This window comes from Lampetra fluviatilis, chromosome 9 (genome assembly GCF_964198595.1).
Source record: "Lampetra fluviatilis chromosome 9, kcLamFluv1.1, whole genome shotgun sequence".
NCBI lineage: Eukaryota > Metazoa > Chordata > Hyperoartia > Petromyzontiformes > Petromyzontidae > Lampetra > Lampetra fluviatilis.
Genome location: NC_136283.1, coordinates 9,769,324 through 9,792,067, shown reverse-complemented (window position 1 = coordinate 9,792,067; position 22,744 = coordinate 9,769,324). Strand labels below are relative to the sequence as shown.

Here is a 22,744-nt window from a genome sequence, read left to right as displayed (position 1 = left end):
CATTCTGTTTTGTCAGTTGAGTTATTTGGCTTTGATTGCCTTTCAAGCTGTATACAGCGGTTTAGTAAGGGTTCTGTCAGATATTCCAACACGCATAAGTCAAAATTGATCATGAAACAGTCAGCCCATTTTAGTTGCTGCAGGTAATGGCTCACCAATTTATCATTGAATTTATTGTTTGTCCAAGACAGGTTCTAAGTATCATTATTTTCATACACACGGAAATACATACGCACAAATACCCATACTAAAAAAATATATTCTCCATTTAAAATGCAGATTATTGACGCAAGTGCTGTTAGTGAGCGCCTTTTAAGAGGTACTGGTATAGCTACCACTATGCCCAGGTCCTGTCTCCCACTGCTGTGTACACACTGCACTGAGGCAATCTAGGGGAGGCCCAGGACGGATTCTGATACCACTTATCACTGATGTTAGCCTTTAAGTCAGTAAATCAAATTCAGGTCACTGAGCTTGAAGTGAAGTGCGCAAACTGTAACACCACTAAATGCGGGCTTGATTTAGTACACAACCAATTATATTACAAGAGAATGGCCAAGCGTTTCCACGTTGGCCTTTAATGCATTTTTTATTTGATTCAAACACATTTGTATATTCTAAGGTGAGGTTTAGTGACATTTCATTACTTGTTTTATTATTTTTCTAATGCATTTCAATGCGGATCAATATTGATTGAACGTGGTAAATGCTCTCAAAAGTTAAGTAGTGGAAAAATACACCAGAGGCAATTTTCCATACTTGTACTAATGACCCAATAGCAATTAAGATTAAGTGGTTGGACAGCTTAGTGCCTAGCACACTCACTACTGAGGCAGTCTGGTTCTAGCAGCCACTTGGTAATATCTTCAGGAAATTACCAGTGTGCGTAAACCGGTAAAGAACATGCTAAAGACCTTGGGGCATAATTCACAAATGCAGGATCTTTTATTTTTATCATAACAATGTTACTGCCTAAATTATAAATAAGGAAATTATCTATAACTGAATTTCATCAAATGAATAATATTCACCAATATGTAAGCCAATTTCCCTTTCAAGTACATTGCTTTGTTCAAGGCCACCTGCATTGCATACTATAAAGCTATCACTTGATTAAATATAGGACATTTGAATATAATTGAATATGTTGATAGGGCTGCAAGTTAAACAGGTGAGTCATTGAAAGTATTCTTTTGGTTTGTTAGTGTACACATTAAAACTTTGAAACTCGTTTCAGAAAGCCACTGTTGTTGATTCCATTTACATTTTTTCCAAACAAAAATGTTTTTCCAACAAAAAATGTGCCAGAGAATACAATTGTATGTGGACTCATGGAGTCTGGTTATGTCGAGGTGTTTGGCAATCGTGCTGGATTCATGTTCCTGATAGAGGAAATATTCCCAAAGGGAAACCATGCTGTCTGGAAAATTAGAAGTAATTTCATTTATGTGAACCAGATTGCTATGGTTTCTTCGCTATTCCTGAGAATTCCCTATGGCGCTGATGTTTGTTCTGTGACATCAGAGGGACATAACGGTGGTGAAGAATGATGCTATGCATGTGTGCGACGCAGAATTCAAACTGTGGCCTAGAGATAGAATTTTGGAAGCCTGGGATGTATCTATGCAAGTGGAATTGCCATAGATAATGATAATCATTTGCATTACATTGAGTATGAAATTATATGGTAATCATGGAGGTAGATGATGATCAAAAACTATGCTAATAAGGTTCTCAGCTTTTGTATTTTATTTGTATTTATACTTTTAACATTGTTGCAGAATGTCAAGTTATTCATTTGATGTTTACAAGGGTAATTTGAATTTATGAATTCACTGCAGTAGTACATGATATATGCACGACTGGTTTGATGTGCTTAAACACACACATATTCATGTAGGCACAATGTAATTTTTTCAAATTAGAATACAAAATCATAGAAGGCTATCTCAACCAATCATATGAGAAGCTCTAGGAGAGCTGTGTTGTAGTGGACGCTATATACTCTAAATATCTAGTGATAGCACTATATTCTAGTCTGCTCCAAAAATAAAATATATTTTTTTCAGCCTAGGCAGGGTTGGCTCTAATATTATGAATAAAAATGATCGTGTTGGGAAAGTGTAATGGTATCAATGACAACATTTTGCGGTGACATAGCCCAGCAGTAGCCCATTTCTTCGCTTGTTGCAGAGGTTCGTGCTTTGAATCCGGAAGGCCATCCTGGTTATGACTCAGTGGGTGTATTCATCATGAAACACGCACCATCTGCTTCACAGTGGACATTACCGATCTTGTAACATAATTTTAAATAAGTAGGGCCATTGTGTGCTAGCATCATGGTTCACATTTTCCAAATTCTAAAAGTTACCCACAAATTCACTCAAATGGGATTAAATACAGTAACATTGCCCCCTACTGTGAAGCTGCCACAGACCGTGCCTGTGAAACACAACACGTTCATGATAGCCTCGTGCTATAAGAATGGCTCGGATACCAAATGTAACAAAATTATTATAATGTTACATAGAGTATATGTGTCAGGAAATAGATTTCCATGTGATGGAAAAGGTGCAATTGGTATTTTTTAACACATCTTTTCAATCCAGCAACCTTTAACGAACAGTGAACTAAGCCCCCATACTGTGTTGTTTATTCTGATTGGAGACTAGCTAAGTCGTGTCTTTAGTGTGGCTTAGGTAAACTTTTTGAACAATGAATGCATCTGTATTTGACTGTGCTTCAGAAACAGAAGTCAGTATGGATTGCATACAATGACTCCTTAAAATGTCAAATTATATCATTAAATTGTGTTGTTTTAGAAGTGGATGGCCCACAGAGGTGTGCATTCTCATAACCTATCTGATATTTCCTGTGCCCTCCCAAGTATTTCATATTCCTACAATTGCCCTTACTCCCTTGAGAGTCAAAACTATAACAAGCAGAGAAATAGGGTACCCAAAGCTACCAACAGATTTCAAAATAAACAAATAAATTGCACAATGGGCTAAAGCCCTCGAACCATTGCCAAAGAGCAAAGTGACAAAGCTTTCGTGACTACAGGAATTCATATTCTTTGGGTTTTTCGGTAAAGTCACGTAGATAGGTTAAAAAAAATATAACAAAAACTACGACGTTTCGATCGCAACACAAGCGGTCATCTCCTTTTCCTGAAGACGACTGCTTGTGTTGCGATCGAAACGCCGCAGTTTATTTTTTATTTTTCTTTGAACCGATCTACGTGACTTTACCGAAAGACCCAAAGAATATAAAAAGAGCAAAGTGTAGCGTGACCTTTTATATTCTGGCTTTCACACCAATCTTAACCGTTAAACCAGATTTGCTACATCGGAATACTACCCAGTCAAAATTTCTTTCTGTAGCCCTCGCTGGCAAGTGAGCCGATTTATACACTGAAAAGTTAAGACCAACGTGCTACATATTCTCGAACTCCCCCCCCCCCCCATGCACATACTACCTACATATACCACTGCTTAATCCGGGTGTCAATACTGGAATAGCCCAAGGCATTTGTGTGCACCCCACAACCATATTGCCACTTCAATCCCAGATTATAGATCTTGGTTGGACAGTGGTCCTGATCCATGTTTCATCCCAGTATGACTATTGCACCTCACATTGTGGAAAGCACGTCTATACCATATCGCTCGTGCCGAAACATAACTGTTCGCAATTGTGAAAATGCAGCAATGCATAATTATACAGTGCTGTCCTTAAAATAATCCCAACAGACTAAGAGTAAATTTATGACATCTTACTTCTTGGTTTTTTCGGGAAAGTCAGATAGAAAGAAAATAAGTTAAATAATAGAATACGACGTTTCGATTGCAACACAAGCAATCATCATCAGGTATGAATGATTAAGAAAACAAACCTAGTAAACTTAGAAATATAATGCAATACAATACAGAGAGTCGGCTAACAGGACAGTCAACACCCTATCTGGTTGATTACATTCTTCCAAAAAGTGCTAAATTTGAGAGAGAGACAAAACACAGACACGGAGACACATAGACAGACACATAAGCAGAGAGATACAACACAAAGACACACAAAGAGAGACACACATAGGCACACAGAGAAACAACGACTCTGTGTCGAGGCCTTAACTAGAAAGAGAGGGGGGCAGAGAGAGAGAGAGGGGGGGTAGATAAATCAGCATGTCAATGAGAGATTTGAAGCTTTCGCGACTGCAGGAATTACTAGAGAGACAACACAGAGACACAGAGAGAAAAAATAAACTTAATAAAACAAACTTGATAAAATTTGGAAATGTAATGCAATGCAACCCAGAGAGTCGGTCAACACACAATTAACGCATAGCCTGGTTTATTACGTTCTTCCAAAGATTGCTAAATTAGAAGTTAAGTGTGAAATTTGAGAGGGAGCTTATTTTCATAATTATTTCCAAATCTCAATTTTTGGAATTTTACAACCTCTAAATGTCTTCCTTTTGCATGGCACACATCTTGCCACACTCCAGACGTAGCTCTGTATAATTGTTTTCAATTTACCATCAGCATGTTTTGTTTAGAATCTTCTTCTCTCTGAAGGCCTCCTGGTTCTGATTGATCTCGAACTCGATATGATAAGGCTACCCAAGTAGTGATACTCTTTTACATCTTCGAGCTTGCTGCTTACAGACGTAATATGCATTCATCTTCCTCCTTTTTTTGATATACTTATTTCTTTGGTCTTTTTATTATTTATTTGAATTAAAAATGTTGTTGTTTTACATCTTTTCCCAAAACCCAAATTTGTCCTTTGCAATGTCGGCATCTGCTTTGCTTTTCATCCCGGATCTGATTATTTCTTGCATAACTTTCACCATGCATGGCAACAAACTAATTGCTGTAAAGTGTGAAAAGTCAGTTGCGTTTGGTTTCGTTGACATTGGTATAACTTTTCAGTTCAGAAACTTTGTCGGTTATTCTCCTCTACCACACATCGATTTGCAAAGTGTAGTCAAATCACGTATCCCTTTTTCACCTAAGACTTTTATCAATTCTGAAGCCATTCCATTAATTCCTTCTCCGTTCCTGGTCTTCATACCTTTTGATTGCTATGGCCACTTCACTTTTAGGAAGAGCTGGACCATTGTCTTATCTGTTTACCTTTTCCTCTTTTTCGATCTCAGGTCTGACTCTTCCCTTCCCTGTTTAGAGCTGCCTTGTTTACACTCTGCTATCGAGTACAAACATACGCATTTTAAATAATAATATTGTGTGACCTCGCACAAACAATTAAATAATGAAAAATGTAACTATTTTCAATGAGAAAACGGGCGAATTTGTGTATTTTCGTTCACATAAAGTCATCAAAAAACAACATATGAATCAAAGTAAAGATGTATTTATGCTAAAGTAATACAACAATTACTACAAAAGATATAGAAGTGAGTAGTTTTTCGAGATTTACGATTATACTGTAGATCACTTTCACGAATCAGCCCCCAAATGTAGTCTCCCATCATGTTCTTGTTATATTGTCCTTGGTAGCGGCGTTCAAAGTCCAGTATGTCCTGGTGGAAGCGCTCGCCTTGCTCCTCCAAGTATGCTCCCATGTTCTCCTTAAATTTATCAAGATAAGCATCAAGGATATGGACTTTGAGGGACATCCTGCAGCCCATTGTGCCGTAGTTTTTCACCAGATTCTCAACCAACTCCACATAGTTTTCGACCTTGTGATTGCTCAGGAAGCTACGAAACACTGCGACAAAGCTGTTCCAAGCCGCTTTCTTCTTACTAGTGAGCTTCTTGGGGAATTCATTGCTCTCCAGGATCTTCTTTATCTGTGGTCCAATGAAGACATCGGCTTTGAGCTTTGCCTCAGACAGCTTAGGAAAGAAGTCTTGAAGGTATTTGAAGGCTGCCGACTTCTTAGCTACAGCTCTGACATTGTTTTATAAGGCCCAATTTGATGTGCACTTGTGGCATCAGCACCTTCTGGGGGTCCACTAGTGGCTCCCACTTGACGTTGTTCCTCCCCACAGAGAACTTAGTCCACTGTGACCAGTCCCACCTGTGGTAGTGCACCTTGGTGTCCCTGCTGTCCCAAAGACAAAGATAGCAGGGAAACTTGGTAAAACCGCCTTGGAGACCCATCAGGAATGCCACCAATTTGAAGTCTCTGATGACCTCTCAGCCATACTCATCATACTTCAAGGCAACCAGCAAGGTCTTGATGACGTTGTAATCCTCTTTGAGGTGCACTGAGTGAGCCAGGGGAAGAGACGGTTACTTGTTACCATTATGGAGCAGCATGGCTTTGAGGCTCCTGGATGAGCTGTCAATGAAGAGGCGCCACTTATTCTGGTTACAGGCGATTCCGATTGCCTCGAACAGACTGGTCTCATTGTGGCAAAAGCCAAAAAGTTCCGCTGCTTGAGTCTAGACGTCAAAAGCTCGGCATTGGACTTGGTGTGAGACCAAGATCTCTGATCAAGTCGTTGAGGTCTTTTTGGGTGGGGTAGTATGGGTTTCTCTCCTCAGCTCCACTTCTGAAATTGACATCTGCATCTACGTCTTCTTCGCTATCTGACTTGCTCCTCTCAATCCGGAGGAGTGGGTATGGTGAGTTCATGGCAGTGTGGCACCGGGGCGATGGATGAAGGAAGGTCCGGATACGTGATAGCAGGTGCATTCTTGCCAGTCCGACGTTTGTAAGGGTCCAACATGCAGAAGTAGCAGTTGCTTGAGTGGTCAGTGGGTTCCCACCAAACTCTTGGGATAGTGAACTTCATGGCTCTCTTTTCCCCTCTGTACCATCCTACAAAAATACATTTATTTCACCCATTACTAATGTGTAAGAGATTCTCGCAACATTTTTCATACATGATATATTTTTTCAATCACATTGAAAATTGTAAAACATTTTTTTATTAAAAACGTTTACAATTAAAAAAAATTGTCTTGATCCCTGACAGGCATGCCGAAATATGCCTTGTAGGCCTCACACATCTTAGCAGATGCTTCCAAAAAGGACGTTTTCACTCTTGTCTTGATAAATTGGCCACAGACATAGCAAAATGTGTCTGCCGGATGCTTGCAGCCTCTTGATGCCATCTCAGAAAAATGCAGATATGTATCCGCTTCGGCAGCTGGAACTAAATTGAACTGTTTATATTTCTGGAAAGTTCTAGAATGTTCTAGAAGTTACTCCAAGTTTACTCAGCACTGAATCTATCTGGAATGTTTTGGAAAATAGGTCAATTAAAAAATATCACTGTCCTGATCACAAAAGTAAAGTTTATTGGGAATAATAGCCATTTTCTGTACTTTTGAGGCATAAGCAATTAGGAAATAACACTACCCAGGAACAATAAAGTGTTTTGTTACACAGTGTAATTAGCAAGAAGTATCTAAAACTATACGAAAATTATCCTATAATGGAAAAAAACTAGTTAATTGAGAAGATGTATTGATCCACGGATTAACAACATTTATAAGCAATGGGTCACAATGGCTTGTTTCCAATCTTTGAAGTTGGCTAACCTACATTCATTATCATAGAAAAATATATTGTCTTTGAAAGTATGAGAGTCAACCATAAAATAACCTTCTCATGGTAATTCTGGATGGAATGTGAACAGGCTTCGATATTTTTCTGTTGGCCTGGAAGCTTTTTCCCACAGATTCACGTTTTACAAATGTATTATGCAGCTTTTGTTGTACAACCATTCTATAGGACACAGCATACATTGAAAGATGGTTATGTTTAATTAAATTAAGGGTTCATAACGTACCTTGCATTGGCTGCTGTTTATAGTAAGATAACGGTAAACACAGCCATACATTTACGTGAAACATGTTTTCTACGAGTGGTTTCAGTAATTTCAGTTTATTCTTTACATCTTATGTCATAATACCATAAGTACAGTACTGGTGATAGAGAGGCCAACTTTCGTCTGTTAAAGATGGAGTGTGGACTTCGCAGAGTAAAGCAGCTTGGTCTCGATTGCATTTTCCTTCAATTTGTTGGGAAGAGAACAAGAGCTTTTTTCAACTGTCAGGGCTGAAAAATGAAGTCTGGGATGAATCTCATCTTCTCTGAATGCGGCTGGATGTTGTGATTTCCTCATTGCCATTTAGGAGTCCAGGACACTTGAGTGATCAGCTTAAGTCTGGGTCGATCTATATTTGATTTTGTTACTTTATCCTGTTTTACGTTCATGATTTAAGGTAGTATTTTCTTTCGTTTCCTGCTTTCATTTATTGAGACCTCATGCTTTGACTTTTAATGTGTGCTTGTTATTTTAGACGTAGCTCTGTTTGCCTCTTCCATAAATGCTGTTGTTATCTCATTACCAACAGCGTGATTCATACATTTTTGAAATACATGTTTTCTTTATATCTATCAATGTTATAACTGTCAAATAATGTCAGCGTTGTTGTCTTGTTCATGCAAGTGTGAAGTGATGCTTTTGTCCTTGATCAGGTACCTTATAATATCTTCTGGACACTAAATCATTGTAAATTGATATATATTTTTCCATATTGCTGAGCAAGTAACTGTTTAGTGAGGAAGGCATAAACATCTTAAAATAGTTCCTGCCCTTTAGATCCTTGAAATATATTTGCATGTTTTAATTTGAAATATGGCAATGGAACACATATCTTAGATGAGCGTTGAATGCCCACTTTGCAGATGTGGCTCTTTAGTAAAGCTCTATGGTGTCACTGAATTACTTGAGCTGCCAATCCTGTTCAGAGTGTTTCAGCGTTGAGCACATTGATCACGAGGCTACTGATCTACCCTCTTTGATCCTGGATCAAACCAAGGATCTCGGAGGAGATGGGTCAGTACCTAGACATCAACATCCATCTCCAATCGTGTCATCTTTAAAGCTTTAAATGTATCATCTTTATTGAATGTCTTCATCATTAATCCTTGGTTTTTAAATATTTGCCGAGTGTCCTGCTTGTGAGATTAATCATTTGTCATATTAATTCAAAATATCAGCGACAAGATGTATTGGGAGACACGTTGTGATTTACTAATTGTGGTGCAGACCAGTGGAAGGACAGTGAGAAAACAATATTGGAACAAAACATCCTGACAACTTGTGACGCCTGTAGCATTCCATTGTCAGTTTTGTATGCATTCATTAAAACAATATACCAGCCGTGGATTCTTAAAATAGCAATTGTCCAAAAACTTCATATCGCTTTGAAAATATATTGGTCTGTGAGAGTTCTCGTTCGTTTGTATACATTTCGTCAGATCAGCCTGCCAATTTAGAAATCTCTTGGGTGCAGCCTTGCCTGACAATACAGTATGACCTATTTGCATATACTATCCTGCAGAAAACACCCAGTGGTAAAGAATGAAATTGTGTGCTTTTATAGTGCATCGTCTTAAGATGAATTATTCCTGTCAATGAGTGCAAGACAGTATGCATGCAATTCCCAAGTGAATAGCTGCTGGGGAAATGTTGGATAATTAAGTACATTGAGAAAATCAGTCTTGGCCAGTTTTGAACTATTTCTTTTTTAGACCCAGTGATGCAAGTAGGAGGATGTTTGGGGATAGGTCAATTGGAAGGCAGTATCAGAAGATATCGGCAAAAGGACACACGGGTGAGTGGCTGCACGTTTGAAGCTGTTACTAAGGAATGGTTCGTAGTGGTGTCTGCCCTAGCTGGCCCAATTATTTCTATGGGGAGGCCACTCGTGATTCGTCAGTGACGTTTAAACTGTTTCACCAAGTGGGTGAATCCAAGCTCGTTTTATAACCATTTTAGAGATAGACAGAAATGCAGTGAAGATATGAAATATTGGCACGAAATCACCTGTAAAACATGAATAAGATGGTTTTATAACAGGTTATTTTTTTAAATGAGTATTCGATGAAAGACAAAAAATATTACATTGTTGATACAGTCCGCATTGCTGCAAGTATGGATGTTTACAATAAAGTTTCAGATATAAATATTAAACAACGGTTTCTGAAAGTAATTTGCACTTATATGAGTTGAAATTCTGGCTCGTTTAACTCTCAGCGGATTGCAATATTTGCAGACATTGTTAAGTGTTTCCGTGCTTGGGGGGATATAAAGATCACAGACAAAGCTTCTGTTAATTCTCTGTGTGACCTAATCGAAGGAAATGTGGAATGTTTCAGATGTAGCACTTCTATCATATCCCTATTGCATTATCTTAGCAATGAGTGTATATATTAGGAGGGAGGGTGGGGGGTTGTACAATATCTATCCACGGAATGTGGGTAGTTGAAATGTATTTGTACAACTAAACAAATTGGCTCATTCGCCTCAAATGCTGGCCCTTCGTCCTACAGCAACTAATTCAACTTAAAATTGCCCTCCATACACAGGTGGCCACAGACTCGTGTGGAGTGGCTTGCACCTTGCGCTGTGTGTAGTGACGTAGACGCAGCCACTGGTGTCCCACGTTGTGGAATTTTCGTCGTGAAAAAACTCCAGCGAGCCCTGTGACCTAACTAGAGCATGCTATGGCAGTGTGCCTGAAAGTCCCATGGATGGTAACTTTCAATTATTTTATTTGCTGGAAGAACAGCTGAAAAACACAACCGAATGTGTGTACCTAGGACAACTATTAAAGGTGAACCGAAGTCAAAATGATGGAATAAAAAGTGGATGAGAGCAGTTTGGCATGCTTTTTTGTCACGTTGTGAAAAAAAGTGAAAACAAAAGTAGGTATCTCAAAAAGTGCTTTGTTCTTCTTGCACTGCACCTCCCATTGCAGATGTGAGTTGTAGTTCTAAACGCGCGTTCATTGTGCATGTGGAGCAGGTGCCTGGAGTATTTCGAGACGAGAGGGAGCCCCACGGGTGTGGTGCTGGACCTGTGGGAGGCCCAGCACGAGGAGGATGGGGATCTGGACTCGCTGGCCAGCGTGCTGGAGGAGATGGGCCGCCGGGAGGCCCCACACCCTGCCCTGGCCCACGCCTGAGCGCAAAATCTGTTTCGTCCCATCCATTGGAGTTAGGAAGTCCATCGTCAGCAGCAGTATTCGTTCCTCAAAGGATTTGAGAATCTGCTCATGTGGTTCCATTGCATTGGTGCTCGACAGTGCCCTGCTCAAATCCTTTTAAAGGCAAATAAGATGGTGTTGCTCTTAAGCTGTTAACATAATTCACAAAAACATCAGAAAATCCTGGTGCTTTTTGTGTTCGTGTTTTTGCATTTGAATTCCACTAAATATTATTAGAATATGTTTTGCATTTCATACCCATATGAAAAAATCCGTTTTGATCATGAAATCCAATATTTTTTAGACATTGGCATTTTAAAGACCTGAAATGTGGGTCTTTATTTAATTGGGGCATTTTGTTGATCTTTTAGATTGTCTGCACCAGTGCCTGGAACTATCAAATACTCTAAGTTGTCCTGCTACATCTTTTGGGTTTCAGCAGGGGATGCCCTCATTTTGAAATCACGAATCCTGTTTTTTCGTTCAGGTACCAGAGATGTAAGACACAAAGTCCCATTTTTTTTTACTCAGGGCAGTTAGGGTTTCCTGAGAGCCTTGTTTTTTACCACTTGTGTGAAGAGCACTAACAATGGCCAAAATCAATCAGGGGAGAGTGGAAAAGGAGTAGGAGACTCTGAGTTGGTGAAGTGAGGATATCCATTTAATGGGAGGGGGCATGAAGGCAATGCCAATAGGAACATTTGAAAGAGAGATTATGAAAGTGGGGCAAGAGGTTTTTTTTACAGGGTAGGAGACATTGCCAAATTTGACATGTAAAATTTACTTAGAGCTAAGTTGATCCTCTCTCCGTTTGGTTTAGAGCTTTGAAATCGAATACATCTACATCTTGAATGTGAGAATGGCAAATTGGGTTGAATAAACGTATCCCTTGTTGCCGCTCTCACGTTCATAGGCCTCCTCTTGGTGTCTTGCCTTTAGTAACTTAGAGGTGACTGCCTTTCAAGTGAACAGTGTCTTTACTGCATTGAGAGTGATGCTAAGGTGTCATGGGGAAAAGTCCCTGTGACTTTTGCAAGGAAAACATTGTGTGTCCATCCAGCCTGCAACAAGGGGACGCCTTGGTTTAGTGTAACCTCAGAACAAAATAAAACTCTCTTTTCTATTGCAGCTCTTGGGCAATTCCTATGGAGCATTTACATTTTGTGCAAGGGTAACACAGAGGATCCAAGCCTCCTCTTGACGTTCACACCAATGTATTCTCAAAATCGAACTGCAGTTTCTGTGCACATGCTGCAGGTTACTCATAGCCAACTTAAACAAAGGACATGTGTTTTTGGTCCACTGAATGCACCATTGAAACAACCATGTGTATGTCTGGACTGGTGAGATAAAGAGTATAGCTTTGTAAACTATAAAATGTTAAATTATTGCTGTTTTTATTCAACAATTGTAATGCTGTGTATCAGAAGACCACTAAATCAAGCTGCGGTACGGTGCAGTAATATATGTCCTGTGTGTGGTGTCACCTATTGTATATGGCAGTGTCGAAGCTCATGTTAATTATTTGCCTGTGGGAACTTGATGTTGCTATGAATTACCTTCTGCAGACTAATAATTAAACTATCGTTTGTGCATTCACATATGGTTCCATGACATAAGTATGACTTAATCTTGTAGGGGGAAAACTGCCAATGTTTTATTCAGAAAAAAATTAAGCCTGTGGTTTTAATTACTGTCAAGTTTCAAATAAGTGTTTGCATTGAATTGATGCACGGTTAAGAAGTCGTCTTAATTGAAAAATATGGTAATGTATTCTGCTTGCACACCTTCTGTGCTGGCCTTCACGCTTGCTGGCTACATGGACTTGCTATTGCTTTCTCTGCTCGCTCTCTTTGGTGGAGATAAAACATGTGCTTTCCTACCTGTTTTTTCGCCTATTTTTCTTGGCAAAATCAATGGCTTGGCTTTGAGCAGTGAATAGGAAAACCTAAATGGTACTAAAGTTTGAGCACGACAGACTTTTATTCAGTAGCTCAATTTCTAATAGAGTGACGGAGTAGTGGAATAAATTAACTGAGCAGTCTGACAACAAACGTGTGAAGGGTGAAGGGGATAACCCAGTGATTTGAATGCTGAATATTCTTCTTACGTGCCTCATGTAGTCGCAGAATGTTTAACAATAATTGAACAGAGCAAGTCTGTATGTCAATTATGCAGAGACAGAACAAATGATGACTCTTGATTGAAAATAATATGCCACCACAATAGGTTAGCTCTAACCCATCTATTTATATTTATACCACAATGTTTATTTCAATACATGTGGGTCTTTTCACCCTCGATATCATGTAAAGGTATGTTGAGATGTCCATTAAATTCACGAGTTTTAACTCGTTACAACCAAGCACCATGAAATATTGTGCTTTATTTTACATTAACAATTGCTCACAATTGTGATTTAAGATAGTTCATTTGTTTCCATCTCATATATCTGGCTTTTGCCAGCGTTGCACTCCCATGGAAATTATTTATAGCCTGTAAAGAATGTACCAACAAAAACGAGTGATTTTTAGAATATAAATGATGTTACATTTAATTATTAAACATGCTTTTAAAGTTAACGATTTTGTTACATTTATTTAGGTTAAATATGGGTGACATAGGGCATTGTAGATACGATAAGGTCTTGTTTTGATGTTATTGATGTTATAATTTGTTTGTTGATGTTTTAGAATTAGGTTGTTTGAACTGGCCTTGAACATTGTCTTGTTAGCCTAGTTGTTACTTGAATCTTAATGGTTTTAAAAATATATATTATTTGCCCTTGTTTTTGGAATTACTTTTAGACATTTTGATATGATGATGTTAAAAATTACAATGATTCAACCATAGTGTATGTTGGTACATTATTGAGAATACACCAATGTTTCTTCATTGACTTTGCATAAAAACTACAAGTGTAAAATTGATTGTAAAAAAATGCTAAAATATATACATATAATTTACAATTTCAAATATTTACATGTGATAAAAAAATGGACTATAGCATATTTTATAGAGAACAAAAACAACATCAAATAAAATTTGCAGAGCTAATCTATTGATTTTCAGTCATAATTGTACCTTGTGATTTGAACAGCATTTTGTTTTTCCTAAATAAACTGTCTGCTTTAAGATTCTGTTTTTGATGTTATGCTATTAACATTTACTTAAATTATATAAAATGTATGTCATTTTTCATTTTCATGTAAGTATGCCAAAAGTTAGATGAGTAATGGCAGAAAATACTTTAAAAAATTGACTTAAAACTTTCGTGACTGCAGGAATTCATATTCTTTGGTTCTTGCGGTAAAGTCACGTATATAGAAAAAAAGAAAGTGATTTTTTTTTTCCATTTTAGATCGCCCTTTATTGGTGGAAGCCCACCACCATCATTACCCACGACTACCATCACCTCTAGTAGCAACCTCCACCGTCAACAGTGTGATTGTGTAAAGCGAGGTGCAATTATTACCTGGCAGCCCTTTAATTGGTGGAAACCCACCACCAGCGCCGTCGTCGCCCACTACTACCATCACTTACTTTAACATTAGCTGCCCCTCCCATGCTGTTGACACTTGGGGTTACGCCCATTTCAAATCTTTATAAACAGTTTGCCTTTCCTGATGACGACCGCTTGTGTTGCGATCGAAACGTCGTATTTTTTTTTATTATGCACTTCATTTTTTTTTCTATCTACGTGACTTTACCGAAAGAACCAAAGACTAGAAAAGACTGTTGGTAACACCTTCTCATTCTACACTTTAATATAGCCTGTGAGAAAACAACTGCACACTTTGTCTTTGCAAATCAGTATTGTGGTGTGATGATGTAGTAATTTGCACACTGCACTAAAATCTTCGTGACCTAAGTCTGATTCCTGGCCATATTACATGAATGGCAGGTGGGTATGTTAAACATCGACTTGATCTCTAAGAGTGCTTGCCACATAGCTCACGTGATTTATAAAGCTAAACAGCAGCTTTTAATTAATGCATACTGTAACACAAATCAAGGTACATAACGAGTGAAAATCGTCTAAACATTTTGCATGTATATCTTTTTTGGGGGGTCAATGGTTTTAATAATGAGATTCCCATTTAAATGAAACGACTTTAAGGTGGGACATAGCCATAGACGCATTATGATTAATGCAGGAATTATCCAGCTCTACTATATATACACATAAATAAACTTCTGATCCTGTTTTGATAAAATAATTGTTTAATCTCTGGATTTGTGATTGCTGTGGCTGTCGAATTTTTTTTATCGTGCAGACAATTTTTTACATTTTTTCGAAGATATTGGAATCTCTTTCATGTGAACTAAATAATAGAGCCACTAAAAACGTACCATCCATATTCCTGTAATGGCCATTATATTTCCCAGAAAATGAGTTATTCTCTGCACCATCATTAAGTCATTACTCATCAACTTTGCCTTTTATAGATAAGCTTTTGCAACTTGCAAGAGACCTTTAAAGACTAAATTATTGGCATAATGTAGTATTATTTCAGCATGGTACATTTTCATAACAGCACATTTTTGTAACAGCGCATTTATTCCCTGTGGGACGCATTACTATCTTTCATTCCTACTGTTTCCATTAAAAGTACTTAATATGTTGCTGGAAGAAATTTCTGAAAAAGTATTAAGGGCAGTGAAAAAAAAACAAGCTCAATTGGTAATACATATGTGTGTGCAATGCATTGTTATTTGCAGTCCACACATCTTGGGTTTGCATTCTTGGGTTTTGTGCATGTATTGACCGAATGTTGCCAACCATCCCAAAGGGCAGGCAGCTAATTGGACCTTCCGTCAAAGTTAAAGGGTTATACATGCGATTCCCCAAGCCTAAAATAATCAACTGGTCCTCCAAATCTCTGTCCAATTGTCGTGTGGTTTCCCGACGCGGTTGATAGCAGGCAGCAGTACAAGTTGGACTCGATCACCCACCGGTGCTGCTGCTGCCATCTGCTCCTATGGCACACTGCTTCCAGATTAGATTATATAATGTTTATCATAGTCTTGACTCCAAGATTTTAGTCATTGATTAAGTTTGATTACGTGTTTTGTTGTTGGTTAAATTAATGCATATTTTGGGGTAAAAAATATATTTTCTTGCACAAGAATTCTGTATATTTTGTCCGGATGACCTTCAGGAAGAAATTTGCATAAGTGTAATCAATATTTACAAAATAGACTTTTAAAACGTCCTACAGACTACAGTACTTGTTTTTAAATAGTTTTTTCTTTCTCATAGGGTTTTAAGTAGTTGTAAATGCTTTCTGCAATGTTTTTGTGACAATACCGTTTTCGGCATCACAAATAAATGCTTCCTGTAGCTAAACAGACTGTGAAATATTAGCACAACCTGTTATTCTGGTAAATGGTCTAAATTTGTGTTTTAGAAAACCACCTTGTCGCTGATTATTGGCTAAATAAAGCCAATGTTATTTAGTCTATAAAATGCTGGTAGATATTGCCTTTCACGTGATTCCAAGTTCATCACATTCTTGCATACAGAAATAATGGCATCACTAAAACATGGCATCACTTTTTCATGAGGTTTGTAAAATGAATATTCAATGAAAATATAATTGACATTTATATGGTAGTAGGATTTACTAATTGCCTCATTGCATTAAATAATGCTTTTTGAGTAACATGTGTCACCGTGATCATCATCATCCATGCTCTATCCACTGCTGGTTTAATGCCTCATCCAAAAATCATTGTAGTTCTTTCGAAATAATTTAATCGCATTGCATATCCATGGGGGGTCATTCTCGTAGGTTTGAGAACAGACAAGTTAAATAAATTAGGTGGGCTAAGGCTTGGGCCGATTTAAATTCAATGTAATCCGTTATAATTAAGTTGTCGAGACTAACGACAGAATTGAAGCCAAAGGAAGAACAGAGAAAGGGAAACGGAGAAGCAATCAAATTAGTTTGCAGTGCAGGTGCTGGATGGATTGACATTTGACGATAGACTGAAATATGGCGACAGCTTGAAGAGGCCTTCATTCGGCAATTGCGAAAATGATATAAAAAAAAAACCTTTTGGTGAATGTTTTCTAATGTTGTTCCAACAACTGGTCCCATTCTTGATTTGAAGCTTTCGTGACTGCAGGAATCCATACCCTTTGGTTCTTTCGGTAAAGTCGCGTAGATAGAAAATTAATAGATCACTACGTTTCGATCGCAACACAAGCGACCGTCTTCAGGTGAAAGAGAGAAAGCTACTGAAACAAGGTCTTATATAGGCCTGAGATGGGGGCAGCCTCAGGGTAAGAGGGCTGGGCTAGAGATGGTCTCCCTGAGGCTGTGGAAGTGGCTATTGTATTGTGAGAGATTAGCATGTCAATGCACGAGCTTAGTATGTCGCAGCATCGGTAACTTGCCTAGTATGTCACAGCATCGGTAAACTGAGTGAGAAGGACATCCAGCCCGTCAATACAAAGACATAATAATGCAACTCAGAGAGTCAGCTAAAATCTGGTCCCACTTGTTTATGTCCACAGTTCCTGACATAAATACATTTCCCATGATGATTAAATTTGTTATGACAGGCTATGTAAGTAATAACATAAATTAATGTTTTGACTGATTTCTAAATTTGGGAAAAAATGTGATGTAGAAACTTATTAATTTCTTATCCTACTAAAGACAGTGTTCTTCGAAGGTGTCCTTTTCCCTTTTATTCTGAAAACTCGTTAGATTTTCTGGGATATGTTTTGCTATAGTCTTCTGTACACAGGGCTGTCTGTTTTCTACGTTGGAAACGTGATAATAAGTATAGCATCGTGCTGTACTATTCTAAACTATGACAGCGTCTTTCCGACAGACCTGCTCTTCACCTGAGGACGGCTGCTTGCGTTGTGGCCGAAACGTCGTGAGAATTGTATTTTATTATGTTAGCATTTGTATTATTTTATTATTTCCCTTCTACGTCACTTTACCGAAAGAACCAAGAAGATGAATCCCTGCAGTCACGAAAGCTTTAAATCGAAATTTAACATCTCCTCTACTATTGTAATTGTTCAGTTTCTTGCATGATGGTTCCAAGTTTTTCCCGAAAGGCTACCATTTTTTGAACAACTGACCATCAACCTCCTTTTGTTCTACTTTCATGCTGTAATTTTACGTTTTTATATTTCAATATCGTTCTGTTCTCTTGATTTATTTTCCAGTTGTTTCTATATCTTGTTACACAGTTCTGTACATTGCATCTTTTGTCCATCATCATGGTCCCTCATCATATCTCTTCATAACATATCACATATTATCTTCACAAATTTTTTTGTTTCGATCTTTGCTATGGCTGTTATTTAATTATTTAAAGTGATGACATCTACGTCACCAATTTGCTTTCCCAGGCAGATACTATAATTGTGTTTATGGGACATTTAATATGTTTCTTAATGGATTTCAACATTAGTTACAGACATTCTTCAACCTTCACCAGCCACTGTCATCTGGGCTTAACTGTAAGATATACATATATGTTCCCAGCGAAGGATAATGTGTTTTCATCATATTAAAAAAGTACGTTTTATATAAATTAATTAAAATAACATTTTCAGTAAGCAACACATGCAGTGTACGTTGTGTGACAATCATGCAGCTGCTATTACTAGCCAGCCTACAAAAATAATGAAAGATCATAATTTATAATTTGAATTTTGCTTACCACCACATTTCAGAAATGCTAAATTACTGCCACACATTATTGCTTTAATCAGCATTTAAATATATTTTTTACTAATACGTGTAATAAGTTTTTATTTCAATTGTGCCATTTTTATTGCCTCACTGCAAACACAAGATGTATAAAGAAGGAAATTGAAGTAGATTTCCAGAAGTAAACCCATTTCCCATCATGGCGATAGACGAAACCATGACAGGTCTGGAAGTAATTAAATATGAATGCATGTTTTGACAGTGATTTTCTAAGTGGGAAACGTGATAATAAGTATAGCATCGTGCTGTACTATTCTAAACTATGCTTTATGTTTTAATTTTGAATGATTCCGTTTTCAAACAGTGACCGTGTCAATTCCACACCACCGGTGTGTCTCAATGGGCTCGTACCCTGAAATAACCCAGCCCACGCTCTGAAACTTAACATATATTCAGTATGTAATAAAATGCATGTTGTTTGTATTTTGTTATTCACCCAAAACCCACCTAGGGCTGCATGTAAGGATAAATATTTTTTGTCGTGCATTTTGTGGATGAATCCTGACCACTACATTTGGTTATTCAGTAGCATACTTGAAACAAGCTGAAATTAAGTCGAAATGGTCCATCATTTTACCTTGTATAACAAATACTTTTCATCATCTGCCATTGGCTATGTTTTCAAATTGTAATGCTTGGGAGGCTGTTCAAGAACTGAATAAATTTCCTGATTAAGCTCCCAGCACGGGAAACAAAATATTGGACATTGTACCGAACGGCACACGATGCAACCAAAAATACAGCAAATCTATGCAGTAATATCCATCAGCCATTATTCTCTCTTGGACAAACGTCTTCCCAAGTCCTCGTCATCCTTCAGGTTCCTGTGTTACCTCAATTCCGTCTAGCACCTGCCCACGAACTCATTACTCCTCACAGCAGTGGTCAGCATCTGGGCTACTATCTTAGTCTCACCAGTCTTCACCCATTTAGCCGTCATGCCTTCTCGTGATAGTCTTACTGTTATTAAGTCAACTGAAAGTTGGCCAAAATTGATAAAAACTCGGTAATAAAAACAGTACAAAATAGAAAAGCCTTTTTTAGCCAAGGAAATGACGTCCCCATTTAATAGTTCCACCTTTGCAGTTGACATCTTTTTGAGCACACTCATCCCGTCGCTTCCACTTTGGAATTAGCCTCGGCCATCGGTGATCACCCCTTCTAGGGACATGCCTTAATTACCCTTATTGAAATCCCACCAAATGTATTACAATTTCTCAAAACTTGGAGAAACACGTAAGTGCTTACAAGAACGCACCATGGCCCTGTCCGCTGAGGTGCACCTTCCCAGGGGACAAAGTCTTAAGATTGGGTGAATCCTAACCTTATTGTAGAATTACAAAATGCATTTAACTGTATCTGGCATGTAATAAAAAAAAACAACTATACCAATATCGTTATAAAAAAAATAATGGGGAAAATGTATAACCTACTTACAAACAAAATAAAACTCCTTATGAAACAAACTAAATCATTAATTGTGATCGTCACCGTGTAAAACAAGCTGTATATTTACAGCCTGTTTGTTCAGTCGACTGATGTATAAGGATTTTTTTAACTATAGATCACCAGGCTAGTCAGGACCATTTGAAATGTAGCTCAACGCTACACATTTGGCAAACATCTTTCACATTTATTCTAGGTTAAATGAGTTGAGTAGGGGGATAAATACAGGCCCACTGACTTTCGCGTAGAATCATAAGGCAACGTGATTGGCGCTGCCTCCATTTTCCTGTTCACTGTGGCATGAAAACAGTGCACTGGCAAACTGAATCCATCATTTATAAAATTTTCACCACATGAATATTACATGTCTATGCAAGACGCGCCATTATCATATGTGAAGAGTAATCTTTGTTGTTAATTAAAATATGTAATCGCAGGTAAGCACGTATTAAATTACATTAAAACTAATTTAGGAATGAAAATGATTTTGAATTTACAGCATTTAGAATATTTTTTTTTCATCTGTTGCAACATGATTTTCTTAAAATCGTATTTCTTTGGCTAGAATGGCCATTGTTGTGCGTTTTTATCACGAAATATTTTGTTTCGATAAAGTTATAATCAGCTGTTCATAAATATTTGTAAACATTCTGAGTTTTCGCAACATGTTGTTGAAACATGTTGTTGAGAGGATAACGTTTTCCGTTCATGTTTTTTTTTAACTGTCCACTGGTTTAATCCACAACTTTCTACAGAATGCTATCTTAAGTGTTGTCAAAGTGTTCCATTCAGGCTCTTCACTCAACATCATCCAATGTCCTTGTTAAACCGAAACGTGTCTTTCCATTGAGAATCAGATATTCACATTTAAACTAGAGATAATTCCTCACATTCATAAGTTGCCCTTTATTTCAAATGGTGCCTGACATAATTATGTTTTCTGAATGAATTATGAATCTGTATTTTGTGACTTCGGGTGTATTGTGCAGCACAATGATATTTAATGGAGAGGTGGTTAACGGAAGAGCAACCTTTTTACTGAAGTAGACAAGGTAAAGGTGCAACCCTGAAATAGCATGCTCATACAACTGTCCCCAGAGGGTATTTTGACTTACTCTTTCACACTGGTGAAGACAACTTTGAAGACGAGGAAGTACCCACTATTTACCTCACCACAAACCAGCCGATCGACTGCAGTTTCCTCATTTATGCTACTGGGTGGACAGAGGTGGGGGGATTTAATAGCCATGCCCCATTGTTTCAAATGCCCAGGAGTTACAATCTCTGATTTTCAAGTTTCGTGGGCTGAGCATTACACTATGGCCGTATCCTTTTACTGAGGTTTTTTTTTGTATATTTGACAAAAGTTAACCAACATTAAAAATTACCAATTAGTCTGTTTTTTATTTTTTTGAAAGAGATTGTCAATAGGTAAATACATTGAAACACCTTCAGTTATGTATCTCAATATAAACACACATTTCCGATTTAACTTAATACCTAGCCAATATTATTAATCGACTCCCCACCACCCTACATAGCCAAACATTCTGGCTTCCTTGACTTTCCTGAAGACGCTTAACATAGTTACGAGTGAGACATCGAGTTATTTCTGAATTTGCTTGTGAAACGTATTCTTAAAATTGCCTGTGAGCTGAAACAATCATAATTGGTGCACTAAACGATTGTAACAATTGATGTATTTAATTTATTTGGCTATGTTGAGTGGTGTCTCAACCCAAAAAATCTATTATGAATCAAAATATATTTTAATATATTGGCCTTAATTATGCCAACCGCCAGCTGCAATTGTATGAACATGCAACCACGAGGCCAGTTTTGTCCTCTTGTGGATAATCCTGATGGTTAGGATGATCCACATCAGGAAGCGAATCGTGACTATGATTCTGGTGACCACGGTATAATTACTAACTATGCACATCAAGTCGTAAGTGATGTAAGAGCCTGGTAATTGTACTTTACTGCAACTTGACTCACCCTCAAATTTGCATCTATTGTGGTATGTACAGCAAATGCCAGGTTCAATAAGACCATGCTAATAGTACATTTTCCATAAATCTAAATGGGGAATTTGTCTTCGCATGTGTGGGCGTGTGCACACACGTGTGTGTGTATATATGTGTTGTGTGCAGCTTTGTGTGGGTGTATGTAATATTTTTCATTGCACCCCATATGCAAAGGATGGGCTGGTTGAAGGATTCACGTGCTCCCTTGGCAAAATTCTCATACATTTGTATCCAGTTTGTAATATAGATGTAAATCTGAAAAAAACACTCTAATTCAAAGAATGATTTTCTGTTTTTTCCCTTAAATACTCTACCCACCCTACTAAAACAATGATTCGATGTGCATGTATAAATATATTGTATATTATTGGATGTTCAACTCGGAAAGTGCGAGCACACAATTTAATATCGCATTTCGAAGTCAATACATCCTTACATGGTTGGTGCTACCCAGCAATATATTTAAGCACTTGCCACGAATTATGTTGTGCGGTTATATTTGCTTATCCACTGTTGCTTTGTATGCAAAGTGTGTAATTTTGTTCAATCTGAAAAC

The 22,744-nt window shown here is 37.8% G+C and overlaps 1 protein-coding gene across 2 annotated transcripts in view; it reads left to right on the top strand.

The window, feature by feature from the left end:
• LOC144934188 (netrin receptor UNC5C-like) overlaps nucleotides 1-11,049 on the top strand; it is a 162,423-nt gene extending 151,374 nt beyond the window's left edge. For both annotated transcript variants that reach the window (XM_078859755.1, XM_078859754.1), the window contains one exon: nucleotides 10,793-11,049. In XM_078859755.1, coding sequence (XP_078715881.1) covers nucleotides 10,793-10,952 — 160 coding nt within the window. In that variant the 3' untranslated portion in view covers nucleotides 10,953-11,049. The remainder of the gene's footprint in view (nucleotides 1-10,792) is intronic.
• The last annotated feature ends 11,695 nt before the right edge of the window (nucleotides 11,050-22,744 follow it).